The sequence below is a fragment of the Pseudophryne corroboree genome, chromosome 6 (genome assembly GCF_028390025.1).
Source record: "Pseudophryne corroboree isolate aPseCor3 chromosome 6, aPseCor3.hap2, whole genome shotgun sequence".
NCBI classification, from domain to species: Eukaryota; Metazoa; Chordata; class Amphibia; order Anura; family Myobatrachidae; genus Pseudophryne; species Pseudophryne corroboree.
The window spans coordinates 380,558,004-380,573,565 of NC_086449.1; the positions used below are offsets into that span (position 1 = coordinate 380,558,004).

A 15,562-nucleotide genomic window follows, 5' to 3' on the forward strand; every position below is an offset into this window, starting at 1 on the left:
TCCAGCGACCTAGGTGCAAATTTTAGGACTAAAAATAATATTGTGAGGTGTGAGGTATTCAGAATAGACTGAAAATGAGTGTAAATTATGGTTTTTGAGGTTAATAATACTTTGGGATCAAAATGACCCCCAAATTCTATGATGTATGCTGTTTTTTAGTGTTTTTTGAAAAAAACACCCGAATCCAAAACACACCCGAATCCGACAAAAAAAATTCGGTGAGGTTTTGCCAAAACGCGGTCGAACCCAAAACACGGCCGCGGAACCGAACCCAAAACCAAAACACAAAACCCGAAAAATTTCCGGCGCTCATCTCTAGTTTTAAGGTGCATGTGGAAGAGAAAGGTCACAAGTGTTTATGAAGGAAGAAAAAAAATGATTTATATGAAATAATAGGATTTTAATACCTACCGGTAAATCCTATTCTCTTAGTCCGTAGAGGGTGCTGGGGATGCGTCAAGAACCGTGGGGTATAGACGGGATCCGCAGGAGACATGGGCACTTCAAGACATTAAAAGGGTTGTGAACTGGCTCCTCCCTCCATGCCCCTCCTCCAGACTCCAGTTATAGGAACTGTGCCCAGGTAGTCGGACATTTCGAGGAAAAATAAGATTTTACTTACCGGTAAATCTATTTCTCGTAGTCCGTAGTGGATGCTGGGGACTCCGTAAGGACCATGGGGAATAGACGGGCTCCGCAGGAGACATGGGCACCTCAAGAAAGAATTTAGATTCTGGTGTGCTCTGGCTCCTCCCTCTATGTCCCTCCTCCAGACCTCAGTTAGAGAAACTGTGCTCGGAAGAGCTGACAGTACAAGGAAAGGATTTTGGAATCCAGGGCAAGATTCATACCAGCCACACCAATCACACCGTATAACTTGTGATAAACTTACCCAGTCAACAGTATGAACAACAACAGAGCATCAGTTCAACCCTGATGCAACCATAACATAGCCCTTATTGCAGCAATAACTATATACAAGTATTGCAGAAAAAGTCCGCACTTGGGACGGGCGCCCAGCATCCTCTACGGACTACGAGAAATAGATTTACCGGTAAGTAAAATCTTATTTTCTCTAACGTCCTAATGGATGCTGGGGACTCCGTAAGGACCATGGGGATTATACCAAAGCTCCCAAACGGGCGGGAGAGTGCGGATAACTCTGCAGCAGCAATTGAGCAAACACAAGGTCCTCCTCAGCCAGGGTATCAAACTTGTAGAACTTTGCAAAAGTGTTTGAACCTGACCAAGTAGCCGCTCGGCAAAGCTGTAATGCCGAGACCCCTCGAGCAGCCGCCCAAGAAGAGCCCACCTTCCTAGTGGAATGGGCCTTAACTGATTTTGGCAGCGGCAATCCAGCCGCAGAATGAGCCTGCTGAATCGTATTACAGTTTCAGCGAGCAATAGTCTGCTTTGAAGCAGGAGCACCAAGCTTGTTGGAAGCATACAGGATAAACAACGACTCTGTTTTCCTGACCCTAGCCGTTCTGGCTACATAAACCTTAAAAGCCCTGACCACATCAAGTAACTCGGAATCCTCCAAGTCAGTAGTAGCCACCGGCACCACAATAGGTTGGTTTATATGAAAGGATGAAACCACTTTCGGCAGAAATTGTGGGCGGGTCCGCAATTCTGCTCTATCCGCATGGAAAACCAGATAGGGGCTTTTATGTGACAAAGCCGCCAATTCTGACACACGCCTAGCCGAAGCCAAGGCTAGTAGCATGACCACCTTCCACGTGAGATATTTTAATTCCACCGTTTTGAGTGGTTCACACCAGTGTGATTTCAGGAAACTCAATACCACGTTAAGATCCCAAGGTGCCACTGGAGGCCCAAAAGGGGGCTGAATATGCAGCACTCCCTTTACAAACGTCTGAACATCAGGCAGAGAAGCCAGTTCTTTTTGAAAGAAAATGGATAGGGCCGAAATCTGGACCTTAATGGTACCCAATTTTAGGCCCAAAGTCACTCCCGACTGTAGGAAGTGAAGGAAACGACCCAGCTGGAATTCCTCCGTAGGGGCATTCCTGGCCTCACACCAAGCAACATATTTTCGCCATATACGGTAATAATGTTGAGCCGTCACGTCCTTCTTAGCCTTTATCAGCATAGGAATGTTCTTCCGGAATGCCTTTTTCTGCTAGGATCCGGCGTTCAACCGCCATGCCGTTAAACGCAGCCGCGGTAAGTCTTGGAACAGACAGGGCCCCTGTTGCAACAAGTCCTGTCTTACAGGCAGAGGCCACGGGTCCTCTGTGAGCATTTCTTGCAGATCTGGATACCAAGTCCTTCTTGGCCAATCCGGAACAATGAGTATTGTTCTCACTCCTCTTTTTCTTATGAATCTCAGCACCTTGTGAGAGGAAGAGGAGGAAATACATAGACCGACTGGAACACCCACGGCGTCACCAGTGCGTCCACAGCTATCGCCTGAGGGTCTCTTGACCTGGCGCAATACTTCTGTAGCTTTTTGTTGAGGCGGGATGCCATCATGTCTCCCTGTGGCAGTTCCCACCGACTTGCAAACTGCGTGAAGACTTCTTGATGAAGTCCCCCCTCTCCCGGGTGGAGGTCGTGTCTGCTGAGGAAGTCTGCTTCCCAGTTGTCCACTCCTGGAATGAACACTGCTGACAGTGCGCTTACGTGATTCTCCGCCCAGCAAAGAATTCTGGTGGCTTCTACCATCGCCACCCTGGTCCTTGTGCCGCCTTGGCGGTTTACATGAGCCACTGCTGTGATGCTGTCTGACTGATAAAGGAAGAGCGACCAGGCACTGGTGTATGATAGATTACAAAGAAATTATGAGAAACCAAAAGTGGACAATTATAATTACTGGAAAGGAAAATTGGAGCCTTTCAATTGTAGTCCCTATTGGTGGTGCGCCCAGAGCTAGAAAGTACGATTACCGACAAGGGGAGAGAAAGAAACTCTTGTGTGGGCGCACTCTTATGAAAAAAAGAAAATTATCATTCAATTATGAAGGGAAAATTAAAACGTATGTTTATTAATCAAAATTAAAATTGAAAAGTTATCCCTCTACGATCCAAAGAAAAGTGTGAACATGAGAAAAATGTGAGAAAATATATGAGAAAATGTTAAAATGTTCTGGTCTGTTTAATCACACGAGAAGGATTAGAAAGGCTGCAGACACCTGATAGTCTGACACCCGTTTCTCCTGACCAGTACAGATATTCGGTATTAATGAGACCAACCAAGGAGGTCAGTATTGTGTCTTAGAGGACCACTTAGATTGGGTTAATACCAAGCAGTTAGCTATTCACCCGTTAATCCATTTTTACACAAATTGAAAATGTCTATGTTGGCGTAACCTGAAAGCTGGTAAGGGTAAAGAGAATGTTAGAAATAGCGCATAGTGGTGATACTGCTGTTGGTGTCCACCCTTCAAAAGAAAGGGAATAGTCCCTACTCTACAACACCGGGTAATCCCAGGGAGTCTCCTCTCAAGGTACTGACCTGGCCCGACGCTGTTTGGCTTCCAAGATCGGACGAGATCGGGCATTAGCAGCGTGGTATGATAGTAGAGAGGCTATCTACCAATGAGAGTGCACCTATATAGGAATGGTAAGAAGAAGAGATTATAGAAAAGATGAGGCCATTAAGTGTGTGGATCTGCTTTCCACGTTAGGCAGGGTAAAGCAATTGCCACTCAGTGGCGTAGTAAACCCTGGATCGTGGATGAGAGTCCACAGAAAAATAGTGAGCAATAGAAAAAAGAAAAAAGAAATAAGAGAAGGATTTAGGGCTGAATCAAATTCAGCTATTGGGAGGTGTCTCTGGGGAGAGACCAAAACCGCAAAATATGAAGCGTCAGGTAAGTTTGTGAGTCCAAACATAAATCACATATACATTCCTGTTGTGCAAAAGACATTCATGAGTACAGTGTCAGAAAAATCATTACTTGAGGTAAGGGATGACATCAACCTATTAAGTGTACCACACTAAAAAAATTGAGCAGTGTGCAACGAATAGGTCTAATCTGCAATCTATAGGATTAATGGGCTGTAATAAGCACTCTCTCTACTATCATACCACGCTGCTAATGCCCGATCTCGTCCGATCTTGGAAGCCAAACAGCGTCGGGCCGGGTCAGTACCTTGAGAGGAGACTCCCTGGGAATACCCGGTGTTGTAGAGGAGGGACTATTCCCCTTCTTTTGAAGGGTGGACACCAACAGCAGTATCACCACTATGCGCTATTTCTAACATTCTCTTTACCCTTACCAGCTTTCAGGTTACGCCAACATAGACATTTTCAATTTGTGTAAAAATGGATTAACGGGTGAATAGCTAACTGCTTGGTATTAACCCAATCTAAGTGGTCCTCTAAGACACAATACTGACCTCCTTGGTTGGTCTCATTAATACAGAATATCTGTACTGGTCAGGAGAAACGTGTGTCAGACTATCAGGTGTCTGCAGCATTTCTAATCCTTCTCGTGTGATTAAACAGACCAGAACATTTTAACATTTTCTCATATATTTTCTCACATCTTTCTCATGTTCACACTTTTCTTTGGATCGCAGAGGGATAACTTTTCAATTTTAATTTTGATTAATAAACATACGTTTTAATTTTCCCTTCATAATTGAATGATCATTTTCTATTTTTCATAAGAGTGCGCCCACACAAGAGCTTTCTTTCTCTCCCCTTGTCGATGCTGTCTGACTGAATCAGAACCGGTTGGACGCGAAGCAGGGACTCCGCTTGACGTAGGGCGTTGTATATGGCCCTTAGTTCCAGGATGTTGATGTGAAGGCAAGTCTCCTGACTTGACCACAGACCTTGGAAATTTCTTCCCTGTGTGACTGCCCCCCACCCTCGGAGGCTTGCATCCGTGGTCACCAGGACCCAGTCCTGAATGCCGAATCTGCGGCCCTCCAGAAGGTGTGCACTCTCTAGCCACCACAGGAGAGACACCCTGGCCCTGGGGGATAGGGTGATTAACAGATGCATCTGAAGATGTGATCCGGACCATTTGTCCAGTAGATCCCATTGAAAGGTCCTCGCATGGAACCTGCCGAAGGGAATGGCCTCGTATGATGCCACTATCCTGCCCAGGACTCGAGTGCAGTGATGCACTGACACCTGTTTTGGTTTTAATAGATTCCTGACCAGTGTCATGAGCTCCTGAGCTCTCTCTATCGGGAGATAAACCCTTTTCTGGTCTGTGTCTAGGATCATGCCTAGGAAAGGCAGATGAGCCGTAGGAACCAACTGCGACTTTGGAATATATAGAATCCAGCCGTGTTGCCGTTACACTTCCAGAGAAAGTGATACGCTGTTCAGCAACTGCTCTCTTGATCTCGCTTTTATGAGGAGATCGTCCAAGTACGGGATAATTGTGACACCTTGCTTCCGCAGGAGCACCATCATTTCCGCCATTACCTTGGAGAATATTCTCGGGGCCGTGGAGAGACCAAACGGCAACGTCTGAGATTGGTAATGACAATCCTGTACCGCAAATCTGAGGTACGCCTGATGAGGTGGATAAATGGGGACATGAAGGTATGCCTCCTTTATGTCCAGAGTCCCCATAAAATCTCCCCCTTTCAGGCTTGCGATGACCGCTCTTAGCGATTCCATCTTGAACTTGAACCTTTTCAGGTATATGTTCAGGGATTTTAAATTCAATATGGGTCTGACCGAACCGTCCGGTTTCGGGACTACAACATGGTCGAATAATAACCCCCTCCTTGTTGAAGGGGGGGAACCTTGACCACCACCTGTTGAAGATACAATTTGTGAATTGCAGTTAACACTATTTCCCTCTCGTGGGGGGAAGCCGGCAGGACCGTCGGTGAGGGGGCATCTCCTCAAAGTCAAGCATGTATCCCTGAGACACAATATCTATTGCCCAGGGATCCAACAGGGAGTGAACCCACTTGTGGCTGAACTTACGAAGACGTGCCCCCACCGGGCCTAGCTCCGCCTGTGGAGCCGCAGCGACATGCGGTGGATTTTGTAGAGGCTGGGGAGGACTTCTGTTCCTGGGAACTAGCTGTGTTGTGCAGCTTCTTTCCTCTGCCCCTGCCTCTGGCAAGAAAGGACGCACCTCGGACTTTCTTGTTTCTTTGTGTTCGAATAGCTGCATTTGATAATGTCGTGCTTTCCTAGGCTGTGCAGGAATATAAGGCAAAATATCAGAATTACCAGCTATAGCTGTGGAGACCAGGTCCGAGATCCCTTCTCCACACAATGCTCAGCCTTCCATATGCCTCTTAAGTCGGCATCACCTGTCCATTGCATATTCTACAGGACACGTCAAGCAGAAATCGACATAGCATTGACTCTAGAACCCAGTAGACTAATGTCTCTTTGGGCATGTCTCTTAAGACAGCATCTTTAATATATATATCTCTATATATACATATATATATATATATATACACATACTAGGGTCTCAATTTCTGCTGATAAGGTACCTGTGCACGCTGCTACAGCGCTATAAACCCATGCCGACACCATCGCCGGTCTGAGTAGTGTACCAGAATGTGCACGTTATCTGCAGGATCCTTGAGGATAGCTGTTAAGTCAGGGCTACCTTTTGGGCCAACGTGACACCCTCGGGGAAGATTCCCATCGTATCCTGGCCCTAGTAGGGAAAGGATACTCCCTGAGAATTCTTTGTGGGAAACTGCAGTCTGTTGCCTGGAGAGTCCTGCTCTTTTTCATCCTGGGAGGAAAGAAATTTACCTCAGCTTTCTTCTCCTTAACATGTGTACCCTTGTGTCAGGGACAGATGAGTCATCATTGATATGCAAATCATCTTTTATTACAATAATCATATATTGAATACTTTTCTGCCATTTTGGCTGTAACTTTGCATTATCGTAGTCGACACTGGAGTCAGACTCTGTGTCGATATCAGTGTCTATTATTTTGGATAGTGGTCCTTGCAAGACTCTGAAGGTCTCTGCGACATAGGGACAGACATGGGTAGATTCCCTGTCTGTTCTCTAATCTTTTGTGCAATAAATTCACCTTAGCACTTAATTACACATATCCAAACAGGTGTCGGCGTTGTCGACGGAGACACCCTCACACACACATTTGCTCCATCTCCTCCTTAGGGGAGCCTTTTACCTCAGACATGTCGACACACACGTACCGACACACCACACACTCAGGGAATGCTCATCTGAAGACAATTCCCCCATAAGGCCCTTTGGAGAGACAGAGAGAGAGTATGCCAGCACACACCCCAGCGCTATTAACCCAGGAATAACACAGTAACTTAATGTTAACCCAGTAGCTGCTGTTTATATAGATTTTTGCGCCTAATTATGTGCCCCCCCTCTCTTTTTACCCTCTTCTCTGCAGGGGAGAGGCTGGGGAGCTTCCTCTTAGCGGTGCTGTGGAGGAAAACATGGCGCTGGTGAGTGCTGAGGAAGAAGCCCTGCCCCCTCGACGGCGGGCTTCTGTCCCGCTTAAATATACATTTACTTGGCGGGGGCTCATGCATATATACAGTGCCCAACTGTATATATGCTAACTTTTGCCAAAGAGGTCCCAATTACTGCCCAGGGCGCCCCCCCCCCCCCCTGCACCCTGCACCCTTACAGTGACCGGAGTATGTGAGGTGTGTGTGGGAGCAATGGCGCACAGCTGCAGTGCTGTGCGCTACCTCAGTGAAGACAGGAGTCTTCTGCCGCCGATTTCAAAGTCTTCTTGCTTCTTATGCTCACCTGGCTTCTGTCTTCCGGCTCTGCGAGGGGGACGGCGGCGCGGCTCTGGGATCGGACGACGAGGGTGAGATCCTGTGTACGATCCCTCTGGAGCTAATGGTGTCCAGTAGCCTAAGAAGCAGGACCTATCTTCAGAGAGTAGGGCTGCTTCTCTCCCCTCAGTCCCACGATGCAGGGAGTCTGTTGCCAGCAGAGCTCCCTGAAAATAAAAAAACTAACAAAATACTTTCTTACAGCAAGCTCAGGAGAGCTCACTGAACAGCACCCAGCTCGTCCGGCCACAGATTCAAACTGAGGTCTGGAGGAGGGACATAGAGGGAGGGGCCAGAGCACACCAGAATCTAAATTCTTTCTTAAAGTGCCCATGTCTCCTGCGGAGCCCGTCTATTCCCCATGGTCCTTACGGAGTCCCCAGCATCCACTAGGACGTTAAAGAAATTCTTCTAACCTCAGGGGGTGTCCTTGTATCCTATGTAGCGTTTTTCTGATAAAAAGATTGTCTGATAAGTCCTTGTATTGTCCCTTAATGTATTTATAAATATTAATAATGTCCCCTCTCAACCGCCTCTTTTCCAGTGTAAACATATCTAACCTTGTAAGTCTTTCCTCATAATTCAGTCCCTTAACCAGTTTGGTGGCTCGCCTCTAAACCCTTTCTAGTTCCAAGATATATTTTTTATGGTGCGGTGCCCAGAACTGTACACAATATTCCAGGTGAAGCCGTACCAATGATTTATACAGAGGCAGGATTACACTCTCATCCCTTGTCTCCATTCCCCATTTTATGCAAGCTAACACCTTATTTGCTTTTGTTGCTGCATTTTGACATTGCGTACTGTTACTAAGTCTATTATCGATGAGCACACCCAAATCCTTTTCAACCACCGTTATCCCTACATTTTCCCCATTTAATTTATAGGCTGGCCGACTGTTCTTAGTCCTAAAGTGCATAACTTTACATTTTTCTATACTGAACCTCATTCTCCATTTGTTTGCCCAGACCTCCAGTCTGGATAAATCATTCTGTAGAGACTCAACATCCTTGTCTGAATTAATTACTCAACACAGTTTAGTATCACCTGTGAAAATTGACACTCTGCTTTCTAGGCCCACTCCTAGGTCATTAATGAATATGATAAACAGCAATGGCCCGAGTACTGAACCCTGCGGTATTCCACTGAGCACTGAGGACCATTCAGAGAACTTACCATTAATCACCACTCGCTGTTCCCTGTTGTACAGCCAATTACTTACCCAAGTACAAATAGTGTTTCCCACCCCAAGCTCTCTCAATTTGAAAATTAGTCTCTTGTGTGGGACTTTGTCAAAGGCCTTAGCAAAGGCCAGAAAGACCATATCCACGGCTTTACCCTGATCAATATTATCGCTCAATTTCTCGTGGAAGCTTATTAAGTTAGTTTGACATGACCTGTCCTTCACAAAACCATGTTGGTTCCTATTAATAACCTTGGAGGTATCTAAGCACTCTAGTATACTATCCCTGTAGCTCCTCCCACATTACTCACAGCTCCGCCCACCGCAGCTCACCCATGGGAGTTCCTGAACCTATTTTTCTACAAAAATAGCACTGAAGATATGAGATATACAGTAAATACACTATATCCAGGATAATGAGTGATCCTGTCCAGGAACAGTGCCTGGGGAGAGCCTTATTGCCACACACACTTACATTATTAAAATGACAAAACAAATTCTAAAGCAAATATGAAAACTAAATAAGGTCTTCCCAGTTAATCAATTACAATGTGCTCCCTGAAAATGCCCAAATTATTATTGTAGGAAAAAGATAAAGCAGGGCCTATATACGTTTGTTGATACTTACAGACAAATTTAGGTTCAAATAAACTTGTTGAGTTCCAAGAGCTGAACGACCCAAAAGAGAGAGTCCATTCGAAACCATTTCCTCCCGCAGCACTCCATCAAATTGTTCCTTTACATAAGAGGAGATAATGACATGGCAGATGATTAACTGCAATGCAATGTTGTCTAAATGACATACAGTATGATAGTGTAAGACTTGCAGAAATGAGGAAGCCATGAGGCTTGCCCGTAAGCTTAAATGTTTTGATCAATATATGATTGAATTTAAAACAGTTTGATTTTCTACTATAAAAAATGCAGCTTTACATCCTGTAGCAAAATAGGGCAAAAAAATACTTAAAATGACAGTTTAGCAATCTCAGACTCTAATACAGTATCCCTCTGACTCTTGCTCTTACCTGTAAGAAATCCTGCCACACTCTCCGTATACCATACTTACCAACACTGAAGAGCTTCTCTCCAGGAGATGCCTGGAGAGGAGAAGCAGCTGGACTAATAGTGTTATTGGGCCCGCCCCTCACGGGGAAATTGTCATAATTGAGCATATTTGCATAGGGAGCAGGGCCAAATGACACAACTGTCATAGAACGATGTCAATAGGCCCCGTCCACTCATCGGATTCTTGTATGATTCTACACATTCTAGCCATTCTTCCGGGGTTCCGGGCGACTACCAAAAAAAAAAATCAAGTGTCTTCTGTAGGAACTGACAGAATAGTCAAGTATGCCTTATACTCTCCTTTGCTTTCTCACGCACTATCTCACTACTATCATGTCTATTATAACCTTTTCTCTTACTGCTGTTTGCATCTCTTCCTTTCTCTTGCCTTGATTAAGGTTTGTTAACTATCAATTGTCTTTTGGACCCATACATTACAGATGTATTGGGGCAATCTCCTGATCCCCCGACAGTTGGGTCAAGGAATCGTGAATATTAAATGGGATGTGGTCACTATCCCGGCAGTCAGGATCCTGACAGTCAGATACTGATAGTGGAATACCGACAGTCAGAATCTCTAAGGATCCTGACGGTAAGCACACTGGGGTTAGGAACAAGGGGGAGGATTAGGGCTAGGCTGTGGGGGTGGAGTAGGTTAGGATAAGGCTGTGGGGGGGGGGGGTTAGGATGTGCAGGGGGCAGTTAGGCTGCGGGACGGGTAGGTTAGAGATAGAATAGAAACCGGATCATTCTGAATTTTGACTGTCGGGATTTCATACCCAACGTGTTTTAACATGTTTAAAATCTAAATTCCCCCATTCCCGAAAACAGTTGGAATTGGCAAATTGGGCATTTTTACCATGTTTAATTTCCCTGATTCTCCAACAGATCGATGATCTTTTCTAGCCGTCAATCGGCAGATCGGGGAATCCAGGAAATGAGCCATCTAATGTATGGGGCCATTACTCAATCCCTCTTTTATTGGTTACCATTCTCCGGAGAATTAGGGTTATACACTAGGAGCAGGGTTAGGCACTAGGGGAAAGGCAGAGGTGTAGCTAGGGTTTTCGGAGCCCAGGGCAAGATGGAAAATGGCGCCCCCCCCAAAAAAAAAAAAACCACCAAAAGTAGCATGCGTGTGCGTGAAGGCGCGCGCGCGGTGAAAAAATGGCCGTGGCCACGCACCAGAAGGGGTGTGGCCACGCACCAGAAGGGGTGTGGCCGCTGAAAATGGCCCACAGTGCCAGATACATTGCCCCACAGTGCCAGATACATTGCCCCACAGTGCCAGTTACATTGCCCCACAGTGCCAATGTAAATGTTATATCTGCCACACCTGCAGTGCACATGGGGCCTAATTCTGAGTTGATCGCAGCAGCAAGTTTGTTAGAAATTGGGCAAAACCATTGTGGTCCGAGTTGTTTGTTCGCTAGCTACTTTTAGCAGCAATGCAAACGCAAAGGCGCCGCCCTCTGGGAGTGTATCTTAGCATAGCAGAATTGCTAACGAAAGATTAGTAATTCTGCTATTAAGTATTTCCTTGCAGTTTCTGAGTAGCTCCAGACCTACTCCTAGAATGTGATCACCTCAGTCCGTTTAGTTCCTGGTTTGACGTCACAAACACGCCCTGCGTCCGGCCAGCCACTCCCCCATTTCTCCAGCCACTCCTGCGTTTTCTGCTGGCACGTCTGCGTTTTTTAGCACACTCCCGGAAAACGCTCAGTTACCACCCAGAAACACCCACTTCCTGTCAATCATTCTCCGATCAACAGAGCGACTGAAAAGCTTTGTTCGCCCGTGAGTAACATAGCATAGTTTTGTGTAAAATTGCTTAGCACGTGCGCCCTGCTGTGCATACGCATGCGCAGAACTGCCGGATTTTAGCCTATTAGCAATTCTGCTAAAAATAGCAGCGAGCGAACAACTCGGAATGACCACCCATGTGCACTGCAGATGTTACAGATATAACATTTGCAGAGAGAGTTAGATTTGGGTGGGTTATATTGTTTCTGTGCAGGGTAAATACTGGCTGCTTTATTTTTACACTGCAATTTAGATTTCAGTTTGAATGCACCCCACCCAAATCTAACTCTCTCTGCACATGTTACATCTGCCCCCCCTGCAGTGCACATGGGGGGTCATTCCGAGTTGTTCGCTCGTTATTTTTTCCTCGCAACGGAGCGATTAGTCGCTAATGCGCATGCGCAATGTCCGCAGTGCGACTGCGCCAAGTAAATTTGCTATGCAGTTAGGAATTTTACTCACGGCATTACAAGGTTTTTTCTTCGTTCTGGTGATCGTAATGTGATTGACAGGAAGTGGGTGTTTCTGGGCGGAAACAGGCCATTTTATGGGAGTGTGTGAAAAAACGCTACAGTTTCTGGAAAAAACGCGGGAGTGGCTGGAGAAACGGAGGAGTGTCTGGGCGAACGCTGGGTGTGTTTGTGACGTCAAACCAGGAACGACAAGCACTGAACGGATCGCAGATGCCGAGTAAGTCTGGAGCTACTCAGAAACTGCTAAGAAGTGTCTATTCGCAATTCTGCTAATCTTTCGTTCGCAATTTTGATAAGCTAAGATTCACTCCCAGTAGGCGGCGGCTTAGCGTGTGCAAAGCTGCTAAAAGCAGCTTGCGAGCGAACAACTCGGAATGACCCCCATGGTTTTGCCCAACTGCTAACAAACTTGCTGCTGCGATCAACTCAGAATTAGGCCCATGGTTTTTCCCAACTGCTAACAAATTTGCTGCTGCGATCAACTCTGAATTACCCCCCATGGGGGTAATTCCAAGTTGATCGCAGCAGGAAATTTTTTAGCAGTTGGGCAAAACCATGTGCACTGCAGGGGGGGCAGATATAACATGTGCAGAAAGAGTTAGATTTGGGTGTGGTGAGTTCAATCTGCAATCTAAATTGCAGTGTAAAAATAAAGCAGCCAGTATTTACCCTGCACAGAAACAAAATAACCCACCCAAATGTAACTCTTCCTGCAAATGTTATATCTGCCCCCCCCTGCAGTGTACATGGTTTTGCCCAACTGCTAACAAATTTGATGCTGCAATCAACTCTGAATTAGGCCCTATATCAGCACGATAAATCGTGCTGATCGTCTAATGAGCACCCGTGATTGCGCGCTCCTACGGGTTGCATGTGACATCTTCCAGTTGACCGTGCTGCACAGCCAACCAGAAGATATAGGGTGCGACCCGGTGCAGTGTAATGAAGGATGGAATGAGATGTTTTTCTGTCGTTCATTACATCGCTTACTGTATACTGGCAATCTGGCATGGTGCAGGGCGAAGAGAAATAGCTCCAACCATCGGCTCCTTTAGGCATTAGAAGGAGGGTTAAATATGACGGAAACCATATTCACGTCTCTGACGGACCCGGAATACACCGCTGGAGCCAACGTACCCAGAGCCGGCCTTAGGCATAGGCAAACTAGGCAAATGCCTAGGGCATTTGGTATGCTTAGGGGCACCAGCAGCTTCTGCTGATTAAAATGATATGCAGCACCTTCCTCACCGAACAGGCCCAGATCAGCTAGGATTACGGCAGAAATAGATTCCATAGGTGGGGAAACAAGTCTGGAAGACTATTGGCCAACTTGGTTAGGGGGCCCCGAAACAAAACATGGGTTAACTCGTTGCACAGCTCTGGAGGTGTTCTTTCTGATCCCACTGACATTTGCTCGGCCTTTATGAGATTCTATAAATCCTTATATACTGCCGACATTGATAACGCAACTGATGGTCAGCTATTCCTGGTTGAGGCGCAGTTACCAAGGCTGGAAATGGAGGAAAGAGACTCGCTAGATGCTCCCATAACTGATGATGAGGTACGGGCCACCATTAAGTCCTTACCCAATGGAAAGAGCCCTGGCCCTGACGGCTTCAGTGCCGAATTTTATAAGATGCTGGATGCCGATATACTCCCTACATTAACACGATTATATAACCACATCCTAACAACAGGAGAGACTCCCCTTCGTTTTAACGAAGCCAAGCTTATAGTACTCGCAAAACCGGGTAAAGATCCTGCCCAAGTAGGGTCATATCGCCCCATTTCACTCCTCAATCAGGACTTTAAAATATTGACCAAAATCATAGCTAATAGGTTGCAAGCCTACCTACCCCGCCTTATCTCACCCGCGCAGATGGGGTTTGTCAAGGGTAGACAATCCACACGAGGAGTGCGGGCGGCCCTGACTGCGATATCTCATACCCGCTTCAATCAGGCCAAAAACAACATCATTGTGAATCTGGACGCAGAGAAGGCGTTTGATAAAATTGCCTGGCCTCACCTATCCCGAGTACTCGCCCACCAGGGATTCGGCGCAGCGTTTTGCAACTTGGTACAGACCTTGTACAATAACCCAGTGGCACAGGTCTTAGTCAACAATGTGACATCTCAACCCTTCACGTTGGAAAGAGGCACTAGACAAGGATGCCCCTTATCCCCCCTCCTTTTTGATCTAGCACTAGAACCTCTTATACGCCACATTCTGCTACACCAAAACTATGGGGGCATCGAGGTGGGTACACAGGAATTACGGGTGGTGGCATTCGCGGATGACCTCCTCCTTTTTATGTCAGACCCTCACCGTACGATCCCACAGCTGATTACTGTGATTGATCGTTTCTCCTCTTTTGCAGGGTTTTCCATTAATTACAGTAAGTCGGAGGCACTAGCCATATACGGACAGGCGAGATTGGGTTGGGGGACTACTTTTCCCTTTAAATGGGCGAATACACATATTACCTATCTAGGCGTTGCACTCCCTACCCACCCCTGCCACCTGTATAGGCTTAATATCACCCCGGTCCTCCATAAGATTAGAACCGAACTTGGTCTCTGGCAATCCCTCCCCCTTAACATGCCAGGGAGATGTAACCTATTTAAGATGGCCAGCTTCCCAAAACTCCTTTATGTTCTACAGATGACCCTCCTTCTTTTATCCAAGTCGGATATATCTTCTCTGAATACCTCTATCTCCAGATACATCTGGGCTGGCAAACGTCCAAGGATTAGCATGAAAAAATTGTCCCAGACGGTACCCAGAGGAGGAATCAATCTACCTGATGTTAAACAATACAATCTTGCGTGCCTCCTCCGTATTGCTATGGACTGGCTTGGAGACAATAATTACTACACGGACTCCAGCCTAGACTCTCAACTTTGCGCCCCCTTATCTCTCAGTTATCTTCTTCATGCCAAACCCTCCAAGTTGGCGCTACATATCACCACTAATTCATTACTACTCCCCATAATACAGGCGTGGCAAATGGCGAGGAAATCTCTCAAACTTCAACACCTGTACTCACTCTCGATGCCCCTTATAGGCAACCTGGAGTTTCAGGAAGGAGAGGCTCTGCAACCCTTCATTGCCTGGCACTCTCTTGGTATCCGCAACCTACGCAACTTGCTTAATACCTCCCGTGTCCCGCTGTTTTTCGCGGAGGCACGAGAAAAATATGGCCTGCCCCCTCACCACGAGTTTGCCTACTTCCAGGCAATACATTATCTTAAAAATGTACTTTCTAAACTGACGGGGAGTGACTTTCTTAACTCTCT

General features: G+C 46.3%; 1 protein-coding gene and 2 pseudogenes across 3 annotated transcripts in view; 1 reads left to right on the forward strand and 2 right to left on the reverse strand.

Moving 5' to 3' along the window:
* Positions 1 to 15,562, reverse strand: part of LRGUK (leucine rich repeats and guanylate kinase domain containing) — a 338,728-nt gene that overhangs the window by 245,963 nt on the left and 77,203 nt on the right. For all 3 annotated transcript variants that reach the window (XM_063926758.1, XM_063926757.1, XM_063926759.1), the window contains exon 2: positions 9,553 to 9,660. In XM_063926758.1, the coding sequence (XP_063782828.1) occupies positions 9,553 to 9,660 (108 nt within the window). The remainder of the gene's footprint in view (positions 1 to 9,552; positions 9,661 to 15,562) is intronic.
* LOC134939126 (5S ribosomal RNA) lies at positions 3,429 to 3,547 on the reverse strand (annotated as a pseudogene).
* Positions 4,040 to 4,158, forward strand: LOC134938634 (5S ribosomal RNA; annotated as a pseudogene).